The 21,879-nt window shown below is 41.7% G+C and overlaps 1 protein-coding gene across 1 annotated transcript in view; it reads left to right on the top strand.

Moving 5' to 3' along the window:
- citb (citron rho-interacting serine/threonine kinase b) overlaps positions 1-21,879 on the top strand; it is a gene marked incomplete at its 5' end in the record, with an annotated part of 44,931 nt that overhangs the window by 20,638 nt on the left and 2,414 nt on the right. The window contains 24 exons of the mRNA XM_080893706.1: positions 1,824-2,017; positions 2,710-2,845; positions 2,934-3,038; positions 3,293-3,433; positions 3,719-3,838; positions 4,021-4,252; positions 4,392-4,550; positions 6,925-6,948; positions 9,116-9,286; positions 12,347-12,527; positions 14,706-14,794; positions 14,887-14,991; positions 15,101-15,270; positions 15,666-15,710; positions 17,243-17,323; positions 17,599-17,734; positions 18,055-18,194; positions 18,277-18,369; positions 18,554-18,662; positions 18,787-18,915; positions 19,394-19,474; positions 19,619-19,697; positions 19,788-19,961; positions 20,176-20,464. Of these exons, the coding sequence (XP_080749832.1) occupies positions 1,824-2,017; positions 2,710-2,845; positions 2,934-3,038; positions 3,293-3,433; positions 3,719-3,838; positions 4,021-4,252; positions 4,392-4,550; positions 6,925-6,948; positions 9,116-9,286; positions 12,347-12,527; positions 14,706-14,794; positions 14,887-14,991; positions 15,101-15,270; positions 15,666-15,710; positions 17,243-17,323; positions 17,599-17,734; positions 18,055-18,194; positions 18,277-18,369; positions 18,554-18,662; positions 18,787-18,915; positions 19,394-19,474; positions 19,619-19,697; positions 19,788-19,961; positions 20,176-20,464 (3,183 nt within the window). The remainder of the gene's footprint in view (positions 1-1,823; positions 2,018-2,709; positions 2,846-2,933; positions 3,039-3,292; positions 3,434-3,718; positions 3,839-4,020; positions 4,253-4,391; positions 4,551-6,924; positions 6,949-9,115; positions 9,287-12,346; positions 12,528-14,705; positions 14,795-14,886; positions 14,992-15,100; positions 15,271-15,665; positions 15,711-17,242; positions 17,324-17,598; positions 17,735-18,054; positions 18,195-18,276; positions 18,370-18,553; positions 18,663-18,786; positions 18,916-19,393; positions 19,475-19,618; positions 19,698-19,787; positions 19,962-20,175; positions 20,465-21,879) is intronic.

The following is a 21,879-nucleotide window of genomic DNA, read 5'->3' as shown; positions in this document are numbered from 1 at the left end:
CAGAGGGCCGTGGTGTTGCTGCAGCACCGGCAGAGGCTATATTTGTCTCCCCATGCTTTGTCTAAAGGAGTCTGTTGTAAGACATTAAACATGGAGCTTTGTGTAGGCCTGGTGAAAAATATATGAAAACATTCCGAGGCATGAAAATAACTCCAGGTTCAAATAGTCATTTACATGGAACGTTAGTTGTCAGACTTCATGTATATTATTTAAACAGTTTGTGAGCCCCTGGCTCTAGCATTGTGGTTTCTTTTTAACAGATTGTGACTGACAATGCCATGAAAACATTTTTACTTTTTGACTTCTTAGTTTTTTGCATATTTGTTACACCTACATTTTTCAGATCATCAAACAGTTTTTGATACCCAGTGCCCGATGGGTGACGTGATACCCACGTTTGTGAATATGATAACTCAAGAACAAGGCAAATTACGATTTTCCAATTGATACCGTTGGTGCACCTACACCTGTTTAAGATCGCCCTAAATGATGTCAATCTGATTAACCCTCTCAGGCTCAAATTAAACTTTTTGTTGCTAATGCACAACCAAGTCCTGCAGTGGTACTTCTGAGTAAAAAAAAACACATAAAATATGTATGTGGGGTAATCAGGTTGTTAGTTTTTAACTGTTGCAAATCGGCAACGCCTGCCTCGAGAGGGTTAATGTCTGGACTTTGATTAGGCCAATCTAAAGCCTTCATTTAGTTTTGGGTTTTGAGTCATTCAGTAGGTGGACTTGCTGGTGTGCTTCGGATCATTGTCCTGCTATGTGAACCAAGTGTGCTTGAGGTTCAGAGCGTGAACTGATGGCCATTCATTCTCCATAAGACTTTTATGGTAGAGAGCAGCATTCATGCTTCTGCTCTTTACTGTAATTGAATACAGACCTGGATGGAGTATTTAATTACAACCGTACAGGTCCTAAAGCAGCAAAACAGCCCCAGACTATCACGCTACCACCACCAGGAGGTAGTGTAGGAGTGATGTTCTGTGAAATGCTCTGTTATTTTTATGCCAGAGTCAAACCTTCCTAAAAACATCAACTTTTGTCTCATAAGTCCAAAGGTTTTAGAGATCATCACATGTTTTTGGCAAATGTGAGACGAGCGTTTGTGTCCTGTTTGGTCAGAAGTGGTTTTCTCTGTGGAACGCTCCCATGCATACTTTGCTGAACCTTAACTGAAGCGAGTGAGACCTGCTGTTCTTTAGCTATGGTGTTTGGATCTTTTGTGACCTCCTGGATGAGAATCGCTCTCACAGTGGTTCACTGGAGTCCTAAAGCATTAGAAAGGCTTCGTAAACCTTTCTAAGCTGACAGATTTCAGTTACTTTGTTTGACTTTAAGTGATTTCTTGATTCAACAGCTCTGGCAGTAATCAGACCTGGGTGGGGCCAGTGAAATTGAATGCAGCTGTCCAACAGATGTGATTAGTCACAGTTAATTCATGATTTAACAGGGAGGGGCAATTACTTTCTCCAGGTAGGATTGGATAGCTTTTTTTCCCCATAGTAAATAAAGCATTCTTACTAGAGTTGCTTTCCCACAGTCCTACAGGTTAAACAATTTTTATTTATCTTAAACTGAGTCTTGGTGCATCCACTCTGTTAATTGATTAATTCTTAAACAAGCCATTTTGACTCTTGTCAACTTTCTTGTGATTGGCAGCCTCTTGTAAACAGAAGGGTTGAACAGTGGGTGGGCGTGGCTTCTGGTTTCAAAAAAACAGAACTGTGTGCCTGGGCTGAACATTTTAAAGATGTGCCCTCTTGACGACCTCAAACAGATCAAAAACAGTCTGAAACATTCTCATCTGTTCACCAGAATCTTGAGACTCTGAAGACCACGTGTACCATGCTGGAGGAACAGGTCATGGAGCTGGAGACTATGAATGATGAACTGCTGGAGAAGGAGAGACAGTGGGATGCCTGGAGGGCAACACTGGAGGAGGAGAAGAACCAGGCTGAGCGGAGGACCAGAGAGATCCAGAGACTCTTAGACACTGAAAAACAGAATAGGTGACCACCACAAGATGTATCACTGTAACTGTGGGTGTTAACTAATGAATCCTAAATAGCCAAAATGTTTTCCTCAATGTTCTGTTTCTATTTTGCTTGTAATTTTCTTGCTACTATGAAAACAGTCTACAGCACATTAACTTATATTCAGTGCACCTATAGTTGCCTCAAAGAAACGTTAGTATATTTATTTCTGCACATTGCAATAGTCCAGTTATGTAATCTTGCCACAAGACCTTTAAGGAGGCTTATGAGTTTCTTATTTCATCAGCAGAGAAAACTATTTTTGCTCTCAATGTTTCTCTTGCTATCAGTGTTGGATAAAGCTCCCTTCGCCTACACGCACTGGATTCGACAGGCTTTGCCGTATTGTCTAGGGTCTGTCAAAGCAGGAATTCTAGGTAAAATATGAAATGATTTTCTGAGTTGCCTGGAACAGTGGAAAGTGAAGAAAATTAGGTAAACTTTAAAGCATTCAAAAACTGAAATTACATTTTTAGTGGTGTGTTTTCCTCTATCCAGAACCACGCGACTTTACCCCAAACAAACCAATGAGTGAAACAGCAATATGAACATTACGAAATACTTTAGTCAGTTTGTTTCAAAGAGCCTGTAAACACATAATAGATGAACTTGAAGAGCACGCACTCGAAGGCTGAAAAATAACTGGCACTAACTTTTCTCCGATCTAGGCTCCGTGCAGAGCAGCGCAGCACCGAGTCTCGGCAGGCTGTGGAACAGGCAGTTAAAGAGCACAAAGCTGAGATCCTGGCCCTGCAGCAGGCCCTCAAAGACCAGAAACTCAAAGCCGAGAGCCTTGCAGACACTGTACGCATTTTCACACTCCTGAATAACATCTGTTAAGTTTTGTGTAGTTAGCAGATGTCGCGGCAAACTCTTCCTTTTCATTCCTCAGCTGAACGATCTGGAGAAGAAGCATGCCATGCTGGAGATGAATGCCCGCAGTTTGCAGCAAAAACTGGAGAGTGAGAGAGAGCTGAAGCAGAGGCTGCTGGAAGAGGCACAGTGTTTCATTATTTTCACAGAGCCACTGATCTGATCATTTTATTACACTTTTATTACAGACATATGGTCAAAACCGGAAAATAAATCGGTTCTATTTTTCAGAAATTCTTAGCAGTAATAATAATAAACCTTTCTGTATGAAACCACGCTGAAAGGTATAGCAATCAGTAAAAGCAATCAGTTGTAAGAAGTGTGTGTGGCTTAGTAAAGACATTCAGAGGGTGATGTAAAGGTGCTTTACCTCCACAGCAAGAGAAGCTGCAACAGCAGATGGATGCCCAGAAGACCCACATATTTCGTCTGACCCAGGGGCTGCAGGACGCTTTGGACCAGACTGACCTGTTGAAAACTGAAAGGACTGACCTGGAATACCAGCTGGAGAACATCCAGGTGCTGCTACACACATACATGCACACGCCTACTAAAGACAAATGAAAAAAACCCACACATGTAGGAACCATGTGAGTTTTAAATCACTGCAGGTACATGTACGTTGCTGGACTGTGTCATTTTCAGTCTTGTTTCTCCCCCACTGTTCTGAGCCACACGTATGTGCACACACACTATTTGTTTTACAGCACACAACTCCCTCCCCTACTTTCTGTCTCTGTCAACCTCTCTGTATGAAATGAAGTACTTGAGAAGAAATTCATGGCAGTAGTGATGTTCACTTAGCTCCACCTGCAGGCTGTATACTCTCATGAGAAGGTGAAAATGGAGGGAACCATTACCCAGCAGACTAAGCTCATAGACTTCCTCCAGGCCCAGGCACACGGTGGCTCCAAGAAGAAAAAGGTCAGATGGGATTAAATATCTCTCTCTCTCTCTCTACATATATAGATATAGATATAGATATAGATAGATATACAGATATATATAGATATACAATAATTTCTTATCTTTCTATTTCTTTTTGTTCATTTATGGGCTCATTTCTTGTGTTTCTCCCTGTTTGTGTTTGCTTGTGTGTGTCTCAGGGTCTCTTTGGACGTCGTCGGGAGGACTTGTTGGCCGCCATGGCTGCTCAGGCTCAGACTCAGGGTCAGACTCAGACTCAAGGCCAGGCTTCCCCTGTGCCTGCCATCCAGCCGGTGCCTCTGCAGTACAGCGACATGAAGGCAGCTCTAGACAAAGAACGTTCTCGTTGCACAGAGTTAGAAGATGCTCTGCAGAAAATGAGAGCAGAACTGCGAGCACTGAGAGAAGAAGGTGAGACTGCCCTGCACCAATCTGTGGACTCCAATTTACACTCTGTTGTTCATTTATAATCATCAGTAGAAACTTGAACTAAGAATTTTTTTAAATTTTACTCAAAACAAAATACTCAAAGTCAGTCTTTCCAACCCAGCTCTGCAGTATAAGGACCACGGAAGTTCTACAAACCCAGCCACAGCTCGGCAACAGATAATTATGTCTGCCATGGTGAAGTCTCCTGAGCACCAGCAGGGCCCCACCAGCCTTGCACCCTCCAACTCTGGACGGAGGAAGGACACTCCCACACCTGAGGGTAAGGGAAGGGTGATTTTCATAGTAGCTCAGTGTGTTTTTTTTTTAATCCAATGGCACAAACATGCAGGCTCACAGGAGATGCATAGAGGAGAGTGAGGTAAGATGAGCCGGCAGGTTTGTTATCTCATTTAGGCAACCATTCATAATTTTTGTCATGTGACTTTTTCTTCTTTTTTACCTTGCTGTGTAAGGAAGAACTATTTAAGAAGACGTGTAAACAGCTCAAGTCAAAGCCTTTTTTGGCAGCTCAGTTGATCAAGTTCAATCAGATGTACTGTGTAGAAACATGTGAAGAAGTCAGTAAAGTGCTCTAGTTTACTCTAGTATAAGTCTGATAAACACTGTGGTTGTGGCGTAACATGGGAAAGAGCCTTTGTGGTAAGCTGTGCTTACATCAAGTGAGATATTTGAGGTTTAAACTCGTTTCCATCATACCAGTGAGCAGATATTGTTCTCATTTTAGACGCGCTGTAGCCCGAGCACTATCATGCAGCATAATTATAGAAGAAAAAGAAACACAGGTCCCCTGCACCGCTATTCTTCAAACCTAGACCTCTGTATTCGGGATGCAACGATACCAATTTTTTCAAACTGATACGATACCGATACTTGGATCTGAGTAATTGCCGATACAGAGTACAAAAAACAATACTTCTACCACACACACACACACACACACACACACACACACACACACACACACACACACACACACACACACACACACACACACATGCAATGAATTGGAAGACAGGTTTTATTTTATTCTCTGCCGATAAAAAATTAAATCTTAATAAAAAAGACCACAAAAAAATTTCAAGTGAAAAATAAGCACTTCTGTTAAATTATTGCAGAGTCTCCACATTGTAATTTAACAAAATATCACTGAACTATTGACACTGTCTCGAGCTTTCAGAATAATAAATAAACACTTCTGTTTGGAATAAAATAAATACAAATTAGGTTTGAGAATAAAATAAACTTTTAAATTATTGCAGAGTGTCCATATTGTAAACAAACAAACAAAATAACGAAAGTATTTGGCATTGACAAATAAACTCCTCATCTGCCCGTGGATCATCAGTCCACTGTGCCGTTAAACCGAGGACTGACATCGCGCACACACTGATTGTCTTTACCTCTTTACAAAGTTTTGACACCATTATCTCCCTGATGTATGGGTGGCTGGGAATTTCATATCGCAGCTCGAGTATGCTGAGAAGACGATGCAATCCTATGTTTTCCACGACCGGCATTGGCTGGTCATCCAGAGCGATAAAATGAGTCAGAGCCTCTGTTATTTTAACTGCCCGTGGATTTTCTCTTGACATTTTTCATCGCTTTTCCAAAACCTGAGTTAAAGTTGGCTGTTCCGGTCCACACTGCTGACATTTTGTTTAGCCTGGCTACAGCAGCCTCCAGTTTCTCTTTTTTATCTGGAGCCGCCAGTCTCACTCGCCTAACCCTGTGCCTGTTTAGCGCGGGATGTCCCCCTAGTGGCCAATCTAAAAAACTACAACAGAAATGACAAGCCACCCTCTGATTAATGAAATAAGTTGGTATCGGTTCATGGTATCGGTTAACTTTTATGAGTATGAGTACACACATATTTTACAGTATCAGCCCTGATACCCGATACCAGTATCGGTATCGGTGCATCCCTACTCTGCATGAAGTATCTGCAGAAGTATACAGTATTGCATGCAGCAAGATTCTGAGCTCCTAGTGCTTGTTCTTGTTTGCTATTTTGAATAATGGTCAGCACAGCAGGTGCAGTGGTTAGCACTGTCGCTTCACAGCAAGAAAGGACTTGATTTGGGCCCCCATGCATGGAGCCCGCATGTTCTCCTTGTGTCTGTGTGGGTTTCCTCTGAGCAATCTGTTGTCCTCCTACAGTCCAAAGACATGCCGTATACTTTAACTGGTAATTTTAATTGGATGTAGAAGTATATAGAATAAAGCATTGTATCAATGTGTCTTGTTGTCACATTGATACAGTTCAGGCAGTTTTCTTCATACCTCAGAACTGTGGACAAGTTGTACTAGTATTTATTTCATTATCACCAATAATATGAGTAGAATTGGGGATTTGATTATTTAATTATTCGTTTTTTGTAACTATATTTTTCAGACAGCTGTTAAATCTTCTTACAGTCACACTAGATCAATTTTGGGGGTTGACTTGATCCCAAAGACCAATCGTTTTTTGGTTGTCTATTTAAGTGAGGCACAACTGATAGGTATCATATGACTTGAGTGCAAAATGGCTTATCTCTTAGCTGACTCTCCTCTACTGCCTCTGCAGCACACACCTCACATTCAAAGGTTGATTTTTGAAGCTCTTACTGTCTCTTCTTTCACACACCTTTCAGAGGGAAGGAGGGTCACTTTTGAAAGTAAGTCATCCAAATTCATGGTTTCTGCAGCTTGGTCTCTTATCTCTCCTCTACGTTGCTACATCCACATCTTTGACAGGCCAGATTTTAAAAGCTCTGCACTTTTATAGTATAAAATGTCAGATCTAAACAGGTTTGTCAGATGAGGCTGAAGAACCTTCAGTGCAGAGCTTTAGAAATCTGAAGCATTTTATCTTGGTTGCTGAAGCGTGTGATTTGCAGAAGCCTTCTACTTTATTTAACTCACTTTATTTCCACCTCAAATTCACATCATATACACAAATGTACCATATTAAAAATTCTGCAATGCAAAAACCGCTGTATGCACTTTAAACCCACACTCTGATCTAAAGGTATTATCTAGCCATTTTGTTAGTCAAGGTTACAACAAGAAAAGAAAAGTCTCATATCTACGTTTTATGTCATAGTGACCTGGTAGTCAAAAACAGAAACAACAGAAGCAAGAAAGGAAAGAAAGAAAAAGATGTACAGCTGTCAGTTACAATAGCAAATCTGATGGACACAAACAGCTTTGAGGCCTTGGGGAACAGACACAGGATCCCTGAGAGCGTCCTGTGTCAGATCCTTTGGGTTCTCTCTGGGATGCCGGATGAGATAACTGTGAATCTGACTTGTTCAGCACCTTTGGCTCATTGTTGTGTTCCTCAAGCTGTTCCTAAACAACTTTGCAGTCTGGGGGAAGGCCATTGCTGTCAGTGGGTGCCATTGCCAATGGGCAGGTGTATTTAGTTTGTAACAGCGCTTACCTTGGAGGTTTAACATCCGCATGAATGCCAGCTGCACAGCAGTTTGAACACTAATGTATGTGTTTCATGCAAGAGGACTAAAGAAGATGACCAAGTTATTATGATTTATTTTAAGTTGCTAGCTCTAATCATAAACAAGTGTAAAATGTACAGATTTTCAAAGTGCTTTTAAGAACTCGTTAATATAGATCAAAATCAAAAAGTGAAGTGATGCAGTTAAAATAAAAAGAACATAAATGCTGAACAGTGTGAACGGTATTACAAGTAAAATAAATAAACACGGAAATAGATAAGTCCATAAAGAAGTGATAAGAAGATAAAACACTTTGATCAGTTTTCTGTAAATGTACGTTTGTAATGTAATCTAGATGTAAATGAAAGGTGAGTTTGCGAACGTCAGCTCCTTTGTTAGAGAACAGTTAAGGGCTCTGATCAGAGGAACAACCCAGCAGCTCGGTTCCTTGGGTCTGACTGTAAATTTATAACACAGGTAAAAGCGTGGCACAAGTTTAAAATCAGCTGAAATAGCTGGATAAAATAGCTAGTATGCAGTAGCAAAACTGAGAGTGATATAGTGTTGTCTCTTTGATTTTGTTAAAAGCCTGGCAGCTGAGTTTAGGACAGACTGGAGGCGGGGGGAAAAGACCAAGGCTTTACATTTTAGCTTAAGTCCAATTAGACTGTAATTTGCCTCCATTCCCCTGCTATTACAATAAAGGTCTAAACAACAACAGCACTATGTGATGCTAGGATTTCGGAGCTTATACGCATCTATTAGTGAGATATGGCTCTATTGATTATTCCATTCTACTATGATTTACTCACTGATTTGGTCTCTTTCATACTTTGCTCATGCAACATCACATTAAGGTAGTTTTGTATGAGAAAAATACAAACGGGGCCATATTCATCAGTAACTTAACAACAATATTCAATAGATACATGAAATAAAGTGCTCACGCTTTTCTTTCTTTCCATGTTGGTTGTACACACAAGATTTGTAAATTTCATACTGATTGACATTATTATATCAATAAGCGTGATCGTTTTGTTGCCATAATAATGACGTGAAATTTTTCAACCATCTTTAATGCAGAATGCAGTTCGCTGATGCTGACTGGATAATGCCTTTAAAATGCTGCAGTGTGTGGGCACAAGCAGAGGGACTGACAAAATGAAGAATCTGTTTCAAGCATTTCTGTCTTCAGAGTACTTGCATTAATGCATTTTGCCAAACATGTACCACTCCTTTTGGAAAGCTTTTGTTTTTTTTTTGTTGAACTGATCTCATAGATGGTATGGCATGATGCACTGAGGTTTTAAAGCGATGGATGTACCTGACAGAGTAAGACATGCTGGCGCTGCCTGCCCTGACTGTGTTCCCTGCTGACTGTATTCAGAGTATAGCCGTCGCTTGAAGGACAGTCAGAGAGACAGAGAGAGGGAGAGAGAGAGGGTGATGCACCACAACACGCCTCACCGCTTCACAGTGGGACTCAACATGAGAGCTGCCAAGTGTACCGTGTGCCTGGATACTGTGCACTTTGGTCGTCAGGCAGCTACCTGTCTTGGTAAGTTACAGTTGTGCTCACAAGGACTATCAACTAGACAGTGATGTATACCTTCACATAAACCATATTTTAACTTCTTGCTATATTACATTTTTCCACACATTTTCTGAAAGCATGCCTCATACTGTCAGAACTCTACACACAAATCAAAAAACACACACACAATGTGCAGAACTCTTCAATTCTCCTGCAAAATGAAACTTTACATTCAAAACAATGTAAATGGAATTTTGTTTTCAAATGACACATGAATAGACATTTATAAGAACCAGTTGAACACTGATGTGCTTACAGTTTTTTCTGAATGCTTAAACCCTAACTGTGATTCCTGTAGCACAATCTCTAAAACTATTCAGACTTATAGCAAAACCACTCACTGAGTTTGCAAAACTAAAAGCACATAAACTGCTTTGCACTCAGTTTGCAATTTTGTAACACACACTTTGCAAAACTGTAGGCACAATTCACTGCACAACACTCAATTACCAAATTTCCAACACACTCCTAGCAAAAGTATACACATGTATGGCTATCATTAACACTAATTTGCCAACTGTCTGGCACACTTTCACATGTGAAAACTTTTTTAGATAATTAGTTCACTTTGCAATCAGCCTAAGCACTATAATACAGGTAAGCTGTGTGTGCGGAGTACAATGGAGGGAGCAGAAAGAGTGAGAAGTAGAGGAGGCCGAGGAAGAGGACGTGGAGGTGAAGAAGTAGGATGAAGAGGACGACAAGGACAAGGAGGAGCAAGAGGAAGACGAGGAGGGGGGAGAGGAAGATGAGGAGGGGAGAGAGGAGGATGAGGAGGGGGGAGAGGAAGGGTAGGAAGAGTAGGAAATAGAATTGCTGATGACATCAGAGCTACAATAGTGGACCATGTAATCAACCGTGGAATGACCCTGAGGGTAGCTGGCCAACGGGTCCAGCCTAACTCGAGCCGCTACACTGTAGCAAGTACCATAAGGACATCTTGAAATGAGAATCGGTTAGTACAGTCACTTCGCACAAAGATTTGTATCACCGCCATATGCCAATGAGAAACACACCAATACCATTGATGTAAAAATACTGAAATTGTTACTTTACAGAATTGCTAGATGACCAGATGCTGGGGGCAGAGGAAGCATGTTCACTGCAGACCAAGTAACCCATATAGTCATTATGGCGATTGCAAATAATCCTATACTTGGAAATGAACACTTGTGTTTGTTTTGATGTGTTTCAAGTACACCAGTACTTGAAGTTTGGATCCCTCTATGCTTATGGATCTATGACAGAAGTATGAGCTCAAACTGACATAGCCTACCTTGTGCACAGAGAAAGCAAAAGCCAGATGTGTTTTGTATTCATACCATCAGTGTGCAGTTGGCGCATTGTGTGCTTAGTAGATGATGGCTTGTGTGTACTGTTTGATACGGAAACACCATTTTTACGAAGGTGTGAAGAGTTAATCTAGCTGTGTTTGCTTTTGCAAGAGAACTACAATGTTTTGATTATTGGGTGACAGGTTTTCTTATTTGTGTGAAGAGTTTTGCAAAATTAGCCAATAGTTACAAAAAATGTGCTTAAGCAATCAGAAAAAACTGTAAGCGTAACGCTTGGCTTTTTCCCCGCCCATATAAATCTGGAGAGGATCCTATCCCATTCTGCAAAGTATCTATCAGGGCTTTCTATAGAAACAGCCTGGAACAAAAAGCTCTGATTTCGTAATTGCAATTATGTGTGAAAGGTGTTTAGCAATGTGGTTAGTATGCAAAGTTGGGCAACTGAGTTTACAATTTTGAAAAGTTCAACACTGAACAAAAAAGGCTTACGTTAAGTCATTATGATGACTGGAGACGAAGTGGTCATAGTGTTTTACATTAAGCACATCAGTGTTTAACTGGTTCTTATAAATGTCTATTCATGTGATGGTTTGTGTGTCATTTGAAAACAAAACGCCATTTTGACAAGAAATTACATTGTTTTGAATGTAGAGTTTCATTTTGCAGGAGAATTGAAGGGTTTTGCTCGTTGTGTGTGTGTTTTTTTGATTTGTGTGCAGAGTTCTGACAATATGAGGGATGTTTTCAGGAAATGTGTGTAAACAATTGAGAAAAAATGTATGTTGCTGTCTCTCCGTCTTCTATTTGCCAGACTGAATCCTGATTCATCTTTCAAAATATATCCCATGGAGGTTTCCATGGAATCCATTTCAAACACTCTATAATAGATAATAGATAAGTAGTGATACAGAAAGACAGACTAATGAAATAGTGTATTTACAGTATATGCACTCCAGATATATGTGCACTATTACAATATAGTCTACAGTACTGCAAGAGTACCATCTGTAACAACCTAGCCAACAGTAAGAGTAGGCCTATGGGCACAGAACTGTACTGGAAGAGTCGCTGGTTACAGGTTACACTCGCACATACTGATATCGTAGATCTTTAAGTCTTGCAGAGGGTCTGATCACATCATTAGAAACATGTGTGTTCAGCTGTGAGTTGCTGTGTGTAAAAGATGACAGCTGTGTTGAAGTTGTGCTCACATTTTGCTGCCAGTGTTTACAGTTTTGCAACACACATGTGAAATGTGTTTAGTGACTAAGGATATGTTTAAGGTTTTGAAAAACAGAGTGTATGAGTTTTGCAAATCGTGTCTAAGTACCTGAACCGTGTTTAAGGTTTGGCCAAAAGACTGTTTGATAGCTTAGAGAATGGAGTTTAGTGTTTTACCAATTCAGAAAAACTGTGATAAGACCAAAGTTGACATTAGCCTTTCTGTCTGTGTTTTGAAGTTTTCCGTTTTACAATGAAAGTCATCATTCTGGGTTTTAATAGCAGCATTTCATCTTTAAATCTTTACATTAGTGAACACATATACAAAATGTTCAGTCTTTGACGGTTTGCAGATGTTTAACAGTTGGCAAACACAAGCTTTTTTCACAAGAAGAGAGCATTTTTATGGACAGATAAACCTACTGTGCATTCTCCTTACGCTGATAGTGTTAACACGCTCTCCTTTTAGACTGGCGGTGTCAGTAGTGTCGCTCTGCTCTCTCCTCAGAATGCCATGCATTGTGCCACCCGAAATGCTCCCCCTGCCTTCCAGCCACATGCGGGATGTCCAGTGACTGCTCCCTGCATCTGTCTGAGGGCCTGTGTCGAGATAAGAGCAGCGCACCGGGCCAGCAGCTGAAAGAGGCCGGCGGACACATGCACTTGGAGGGCTGGATGAAACAGCCCAGGTTAGCTGTGGACACAGTGGTGTCTGACTCAGTCTTTGCTCACTTGCATTATTATATATCAAGACCGTCCTACACATCACCTGCCGAAACAGCTGCACATAAATCTGCAGTTCTAATGTGCAGACTTCACACATACCCGTTTTTTTTAAGTGAGTTAAACCTCCAGCAGTGAGATGAGATGAATGTGAGACACGATTTAACAAAATCTGACAAATTAGAGCATTATAGTGTCTGATAAATATCAACCTTAGATTTTGAATATTAGTAGTAGTAAAAGTACAAATTTCAAAACTTTTTTTTTGCCTTTTTTTCTGTAATTCTCCAGTTCTCAGTTTCACTTTGTGTTACTGTGTATTTGGCTTCTTCTTTATTGTTTTTTTAATGCCATGTTTACAAACAGTGATTTTTTCTGAGCATCTGATCTTTTCATCCACATGTGTTACATTTCACAACGGTAGAGATTTACAAACGAGGAGTGTCCGTACAAACAACTTTAAAAATTAAAAAAGACAACAAGAGTGGATACATCACACAGCATTTTATACATCTGATGTTTCGTACGTACAGTCATGTGAAAAAGAAATGACACCCAAGACGGCAAAGTTATCTCAGGACTCACCTGGTCTTTAGCAGATCTTCTAGTTAAGTAAATACTAAATTAGGGGATTTACATATTGTATACATCATTAACAAAAACGTAATAAATCAAACAATATGCCAATATGCAGAAACAGTGTGTGGAAAAACAAAGTCCACCTGTACTCAATTACGAGGGAACGTAGCAGCCAGCTGCTGCTAATCACATATATTGATTAATTGATGGTCAACAAGCGAGAGCAACTCACATGCTCACAGCTGTAAAAGCAGAAGTTTTGGAACATTTGGGTGTGTGTTACAGTGTCAAGGAGGAAAGACATCAGTGATGATCTTAAAGAAGCAATCGTTAGTACCTGCCAATCTGGGAAGGGCCATGAGTTACATACATTTCCATACAATATGGAGTCTGTCAATCTACAGTGAGGGAGCTATATGTGTAACACACGGGGAACACTAAAGCAGTCGCGCCAGAATGTCCTGCTAAAAAGAAAGATTCTTTAAAATACAAGGGGGAGCAAGCGAGTCAGATACCCAGGGCACAGAGATGAAGCAGGACATTCTGATCAGAAACAGTTTATTACTAGACCAGGGAGCACAAATAAAACATCCTTAAAATGTACGTAATAAAATGTTGTCAATCTAGTAAAACAATCCTAAAACCCGTAAAACTACCATTTTCTACATTCACTAAAAACCCCCTGCTATAATTATGCCACATGTTCATTATGGGTCCATCAGCAGGCCAGGAATTCCAGCTTTAGAGCAGAGTTCACGCCAGCCCCGTCTTCGGCAGACAAGGAAGAGCCTCCCATCTTCTTGTCCTTCCACTGGCCCATCATATCCCAGCCCAGCTTGCGTTCTGCACCCGAATCCATCATGCGACCACCGCCACAGCTCCCCTTGCGTCGGTGTCCTGTAAAATAACAAACAGGGGCCAGAATAATGGTTCCAGAAGCAGCCGTGGCTCATGGCCATGGCGACCTTCTCCCAACCCAGCTGCACCCAGTAAACAACAGTAGAGACCCTACTCACAAATGTAGGTAAACCTCTGCCCTGCTGCCAATCACACGCGTTGTCTCCTACTGTTGCCATTCCATGAGGTCAGGACTGGGTCGCCGGGTCACGCTGGCCATCTAGCATTAACTTTCCAGTCTGGGGCCTCTCTCCTTCAGTGCTCAGCTAGCCTGCTTTTAAAAGGTCTTTACACAGCTGATAGGCCACCTCTGGACACACCCCTGCCTCAGCAGGTGGTCCCGATCAGCTAATTTGTCCCATGTGTAGCCAGTCCACAGTGGATTAAAAACTATGTCACATAAAACACTAAAAACCATGCAATAGAAACAGAATAAAACCATGCAAATAAAACGACACACATAAATAAACACTAAAAATCAGAATAAAAACAATATACAAGATAAATACAAATTTCCACTGTGTGACATCTGCACCCATGTCCTCTAACTGATCAGGTGGCCTGATGTTACTGAGAACAACTCCTCATAGGCCCTCACAATAATACTCCGTCTGGTAAAATCCACTCATCTGTCTTCACAGTGGTGTTGTCGTCTTGTGTTTTTGCAGGAATGGCAAACGAGGCCAGGGCTGGGAGAGGAAATATGTGGTCCTGGATGGGACTAAAATATCCATCTATGAGATAGAGCCCAGAGAAGGTGACATGTTTAGCTGTCTGGATTTTTAGATAGATGGAAAGTTATTAGAGTGGGCACCAGTGCTTATGAATCTCCTTATGTGTGTTGCTCAGACTCAGTGAAACCACTGGAGGAGTTTGAATTGTGTCTGTCAGATGGGGAGGTGGTGGTTCATGGAGCAGTGGGAGCATCTGAACTACCAAACACTGCCAAGTCAGGTAGATGTGAAGTGTACCAGGCAGCCTTTGCCTTCCCAATGTTGTTCAAAAGTCTGTCAAATATTAATCATTTGAAGTCGTGTCATACTTTATTCTCTCTGTGTGTCAGATGTTCCTTATGTCCTAAAGCTGGAGTCACGGTGTCACACTCCCTGTTGGCCTGGTCAGGCTGTTTACTTCATGGCTCCCAGTTTCCCAGACAAACAGCGCTGGGTGGCTGTGATGGAGTCTGTGGTGGCTGCGGGCCGAGCCTCCCGGGAGAAGGCAGAGGCTGACGCAGTGAGTATCTCCAGAGCAGGCGAACGCAACCCGGGGCAGCTCGCTCTCTGTCTTTAATGTCTCCTGACTCAATTCATATCCGGCCGTGGTCACAGCTGTCGCGTCTGTGGTCGTAAACATGATATTTGACTGTGTTGGTGCTGTTCACCATGAGCAGATTTCCCCTCCGTAGACTATTTAAGACGTAGGTTTCGAGCTTAAAGTTTAACGGGTAGTTTCGCTTACGTGCGTCATTAATTGTCCCTTTCTTCTCTCTTCTTTTGTCTTTCTCTCCTCTCTCTTTGTCTCTCTCGCCTGTGTTTGTTGCTTTTTCATCGTGACACATTGTATGTCCGGCATATGGGCGTGTTTTGTCGATTTGCTCTATTCCTACCCATGTGTCACTGCACACATAGGCTGCTGTGTCCAAAAGACAAATGGTTCTGTCTCCACTGGTCCAGGTAAACAGTTAGACACGAGACATTTTGACACACACGAGCACTGCACATCCTACACGAGGCACGCTGTAGTGCATGAGTCTGTCATTTCGTTGGCTGTCACCTGCCCCCCACCCTGCTGTCACTTCACTTGCTGTGACCACTTCTCACTTTCACTATCCTTTGCTGTATCCTGAACAAACTCTCAAATATTCTTCCCTGTCTCCGATGTCCTTTTTTCTAACCACAGTACACAAATATTCGCCAAGATGTCTGATCATCTTTGGGTTGAATCTCTGCAGCTGTCCTGTCCGGAGGAGCAGGGACCGCACTGCCGAGTTTTACCTGTTTGTGTACTTGTCTGCGTTGTTACCTCTGCCCTTTCTGCACACTCCTCTGAGGGAGGCTGGGACTCAAGTCACTTGACTTAACCAAGAGACGCAAGTCATATTCTTACTAATCTTTAAAAGAAAAAAGCAACGACAAGATCTAGAGCTGAATGTGGTAATATTAAAATTACATGAAACTAATGTTGTCCAAGTAATTTTTTCTCATCCTCATTAACTTGTAAATTCAGGTTGATATGAGTGAAACGACGAGTGAAACCTCATGTGTCAGTCATGGAGTTCATCTGAAGTCACCTTATGGGTGACTCTGTAAACGGCAATGCTCATTTTTCATAATTTACTCTATTTATAGACCAATCACTGAAATTGTATAAGCACTATGAATGTGATGGACATGAGCTTAGTACATCTGTCATCCATATAAATCAGCACAGATGCTGATTGGGTACACAGGCGAGTGAGGCCTAAAGCTTGCTACTGTACTTCTACCCAATCCCTAAAGGAGTTCAAATTCCTATCAGACTCAATTGCCACCTTTTAATATTAATAGTTTAAGTTGCTATGGCGACTGTCCTAATCTGCTTGACCCTCTCATCTCAGCTTGCAGCTGTATGTATCTAATTCTGTTGTATATGTGTAGAAGATATCAGCAGCGTATGAGCTGGAACACTGACTCAGTAATGAGGGAGCCGGCGGTGATGCTGATTAGTGTTAATAATGACTCTTGTTTAAACGCAGTAGAGCTTGTAGACTTTGATCCTTTCACTCTGATCATTTGTGTAAACATTACGTTTTTGCAATCTGTACTTGACCACTGGCAAAATATTTACTTCATTTATTCATTTCGAATGTAAAATCTTGTTCTCAGCTTCGTAGGAGTCGCTAATGTTTATTAAAAGTATCTTTTATTCCCTTTAATGCTGACAAGTGGTACAAAATTACTTTATTACAAATGAAAGCATCGTTTCGTTGGTACTGTAGAGCCTCTGAATAAAACAGCGTGCTATTAAAGGTCTAACAAGTATAACTTTCTATCCGTGACCTGAAGCTGAAGACCGCTTGTGACTTGGTCCCACGTCTGACACTGTGATTCTGAACCCAGTCCTCCAGCCATCCAGCCCCTCCCGTCCTGCTCCTCTGTTCCCTCCTACCCAAGGTCACGTGGAGGTCGTGATCCAGCTGACCCTTCACCCCTCTCTGTTCTTTCAGAAGCTGCTGGGAAACTCTCTGCTGAAGCTGGAGGGAGATGACAGGCTGGACATTAACTGCACCCTTCCGCTCACAGATCAGGTAGGAACATGTTTTATATGCTATAAAATGATATTCATATGTAACTACATATATATTTATTAGAAAATATGTTTACTTCTTAATTGTGCATTTTAAGCAGTAGAAAATGACATGATCTGCAGTTGCAGGTGTATTCAGGAGAAGAACGATGTATCGGAGCATGGAGCAGATGCTCGGGGCTCTCTGCCAGGATTTGCCGCATGTTGCTCCAGTTTGAAATGTCACCACGTTCACCTGAATTTTTTTTTTTTGTGTGTTTCGCTGCTGTGCCGCAGATCGTTCTGGTGGGCTCTGAAGAGGGGCTGTATGCGCTGAATGTTATCAAGAACTCCCTGACTCACATTCCTGGCCTGGGGTCAGTCTTTCAGATCTACATCATCAAAGAGCAGGAGAAACTGCTGATGATTGTTGGTGAGAGGCCCAGCTTTGGTATTTTCAGTAGAAAATAAATGTCTGCTGAGCAGCAGGAGTCGACTCTAGATTTTCATTCGCTGAGACAGTCACAGTGTCGGTCGTAAATCAAAAGGTCAATATCTGCTGCCATTACAAATAATTGGCATAATTGATGAAGTGCAATTATTATGCATCATTTAAACTGAAAGGTTGGTCTGCCATACTAATAACTTTGGAGAAACTTGTAAATATCTTGTTACACAAGACAGCAGGGTGGCTTAAAAGTGACTAATGTCTTTATCCTTGAACAAGCTATGTGTAATGTCTGTGTGCTGCAGGGGATGAGCGAGCGCTGTGTCTGGTGGAGATTAAAAGAGTGAAGCAGTCTCTGGCCCAGTCCCACCTGCCTAGCCAGTCTGAACTGGCTCCATACATCTTTGAGACTGTGAAAGGCTGCCATCTGTTTGCTGCAGGAAAGGTAGTTCTTCTGTCTTTGCATGAATGCTGTTTTCATGGTTGAAATGTGACCGTACGTACGAGCGTGTGCATTCTCTTTACAGATAGACAACACGCCTTGTATATGTGCTGCAATGCCAAACAAAATAACCATTCTGCGCTACAATGAAAATCTTAGCAAATACTGCATTCGTAAGGTGAGTATGACACAGTACAGTCTGTTATACTGTTGAAAGTATGTCATGCTTTTTTTCTTTTGACCAAACAAAGGTAACGTTTGGTTTTAAAGTGGATAAATCTTCTACCTTCAAAACATTTTCTACTACTAGATGTGCTTCAAAGTACTGGCTTTCCCTCACCACCTAATTCTTTACCTCACAGGAAATTGAAACTCTGGAGCCCTGCAGCTGCATCCATCTGACCAGTTACAGCATCATCATCGGCACAAACAAGTTCTACGAGATTGAAATGAAGCAATTTGTACTTGAGGGTGAAGTACTTCTTTATGCCTTTAATGCTTCCAGGATCAAATCAGTTACCAGCCAGTCACAGGATGATATTTTACGGTTGTTGGATCACTGTGTGGCTTTTAACCTCAGCTTTTTCCGCTGCAGAATTCTTGGACAAGAACGACGTTTCGTTGGCCCCGGCTGTGTTTGCAGCCTCGTCTCACAGTTTTCCCATCGCCATCATGCAGGTGGCCAGCAGCATGCAGAAGGAGGAATATCTTCTGTGTTTTCACGGTAAATCCATAGGAACTGAGCTCCATGAGCTCATGAGATACGATTAGCCAAGTCAGTGCAACAGAAGGGGTTTTTCTTCTAACCTGGCTAGATCGAAACATGTTTCAGGCTCCAAGTGTTTTACATTTTCAGCTGGGTGAATGTGTTTTACACATGCATCCTGTTGTGCTAGTAGTACTGCAGTTTCAGAAGCACAAACTGTTAGTGTCCCAGGATTTTTAATGCACTCGTTGCATAGTGGTTACCACTCCGACACTCCAAAGACATGTACTTACTGGGGATAGGTTACTGATTCTAAATGTCTATTCTAGGTATACATCTATAAATAATAAATGCTAATCTGGGTATATAAGCTGAATAACATTTTTCGGGATTAAAGCTATTATATTATAAAAGTGTGCTTAAAATACTGCTGTCTGCACACAGTGTTTTGTCTGTAAGAGTATGATGAAGAGTGCAGCAAATGTTTCTGTGGCAGAGTTTGGAGTGTTCGTGGACTCGTATGGACGAAGAAGCCGCACTGAGGAAATCAAGTGGAGCCGTTTGCCTCTGTCGTTTGGTAACTGCTGTTTCTTTCATCTTAATTCTCTCATTGAATTAAAAAAAACAAACAAAACAAAACAAAAAAAAAAAAACAAAACACACCATTAACTGTACCAAATCCACTAAATAACTAAATAATTGTGTGTGTCGTCTGTTGCAGCCTACAGAGAGCCCTACCTGTTTGTCACCTACTTCAACTCCTTGGATGTCATCGAGGTGCAGGGGCACGCTGCTCTGGGGTGAGACACAGTGGCCTCTTTGTGCCACATCTTACACTCGTTGAGTTTACTTCTCAGCTGCATTTCCCTCAATTTGGTCTTTTCTTCCAGTCCTACAGTGCTGGCACACCTAGATATTCCAAATCCACGTTACCTGGGCCCAGCTATTTCCTCTGGGGCAATTTACCTCGCCTCCTCCTACCAGAACAAACTGCGGGTCATCTGCTGTAAGGGAAGTCTGATCAGAGAGTCTGGGGAGCTCCAGAGGACCGGGTCCAGTCGAGGGTCAGTTCACTCTGTCATGTTTGCTCACTTTAATCCAGTTTAAACAAAGAAAAAAAATATTTCAGTGACAGTCGGAGTGAGTTAAACATTCAAACACAAAACAAATCACCCAAAAAGTCCTGAGCGCTTGTATTGTCTGCTAAAAATCACTGGAAGGTTGGCTTTGCTATGTCTGCTACCATCCATGGTGTGTTTTTGTTGTTGTTGTCAACAGTAGTCCCAGTAAGCGGTGTCCACCCACCTACACAGAGCACATCTCTAAGCGTCTGACCTCAGGCCCCGGCAGCCATGACGGCTTGCATCGGGAGCCGAGCACCCCACATCGTTATCGGGAGGGCCGCACAGAGTTCAGAAGAGACAAGTCTCCTGCCCGGCCTCTGGACCGGGAGAAGTCACCGGGCAGGGTGTTGGACAGCCGCAGGGAGAGGTCTCCTGGAAGATTCGGAGACAGCAGTCGACTCCACGCTGGTTCTGTCCGAACCCAGCTCGCACCTGTTAACAAGGTATGCAGAAGTTTCCGGTCGGCCTGTGGATGCGCTAAGGATTATTATGAACAAAATCAAACTGCCCTTCTGGTAGAAAGGGCATCCAAATATTTAATGAGTATGTTCTGCCTTGGATTTGATCAGACAAAAACAGTCCTATTCTTGATATGGCAACACAAAGCTGTTCTGCTGAATGTGGATACATCATTCTGACATGTTTCCAGATGTCTTCTCCCCGGTTATTTCTGTCAATGTGCAGAAAAATACAGTTTATATCTGTAAAGTGTGGAAACTGTTGCGCTTTCACAAAGTCTTCTGAAGAGGCTCAAGCTCCAGCTCCAGCAGCGCTTGTGCTATAAAGAGCAAACTTACTGCTTAGTCAGCATGTTTGAGGTCATCCTGGTGAAGACTGCAAGAAAAAACCTTGCTCTTTATGCTGCATGTCTGTGAAGGTTCTCAGTCATCCAGGTCATCGTAGTCAAAGGAGCTTGCAAAGAAAAGCGTCTGGACTTCTTTAAGTTGCTTGAAAGTCTTTGTGCTGCAGTGTTGCTGCTGGAGTTTCAGACTCTAGATTTTTTTTTTTTTTTTTTTTTTTTTTTACACAAACCTCTGTCTCAGCACAGATACATTTGTGCACATAACCACACACACAGTAGGTTATTTTGATTTTAACACAGTGACTCTGCAGACTGGTGTACACATGCGTGTGCTATGAGGAAGGCTAATCGTTATAGGGTCTGTCAATAAAACTGAATTGAATGAGTGAATTAAATAGGCTGGATCTCTTTTTCCATATCTAACAAGTTACTGTCTGCAGATGAAGTGCTGAACTATAGGTGAAATACACAACACAGGCTAAAGGCAAAACAGCTGATGTGTAGAGATGCAGAGAAATACTACATGAATGCGTTTGTGCTTTAAGCGCTGGGTTCAGTAAGACTGGGAGAAAGCCACGTGAATTTAAAAGCTGCGTCACTGCCCAGCATCAGGAAAAGGATCACCTCTGATTAGAGTTGCAGATTTTATTAAAATACTCCAGGCTGTGTAAGACAAATTCATCTGCAACCCCCAGTGGTGAGAGAGCAGGTAAAGAACTAATTTATAAAAAAAAAAAAAATGAATTCAAAAAACGAAATTACTTTCTCGTTTTTTAAGGTTAATATGAATGAGGCTCAGTTGCCCTGTTTGAGGATAGATAATATTAAGTATTGTAACATGCAGACATCATGGGCTGCCTCTTGAGACATTTTTTTTATATAGTGTGTAACAAATCTGATAATAGAAGTCAAAATCTAACAAACAGGGAAAAAACAAAACAAAAAACACCTTCAAAGTGTGTGCATGCACACTGCTGAGGAAAAAACCCTATAATATGCACCTTGTACTGGGATTCCCTGCTTCCTTCCTGCTGTTCCAAATAAATATTACTAGCA

Source organism: Rhamphochromis sp. 'chilingali', assembly GCF_963969265.1.
Source record: "Rhamphochromis sp. 'chilingali' genome assembly, chromosome: 10".
In the NCBI taxonomy this organism is placed as follows: Eukaryota; Metazoa; Chordata; class Actinopteri; order Cichliformes; family Cichlidae; genus Rhamphochromis; species Rhamphochromis sp. 'chilingali'.
This window is presented reverse-complemented; position numbering and strand designations above follow the sequence as displayed.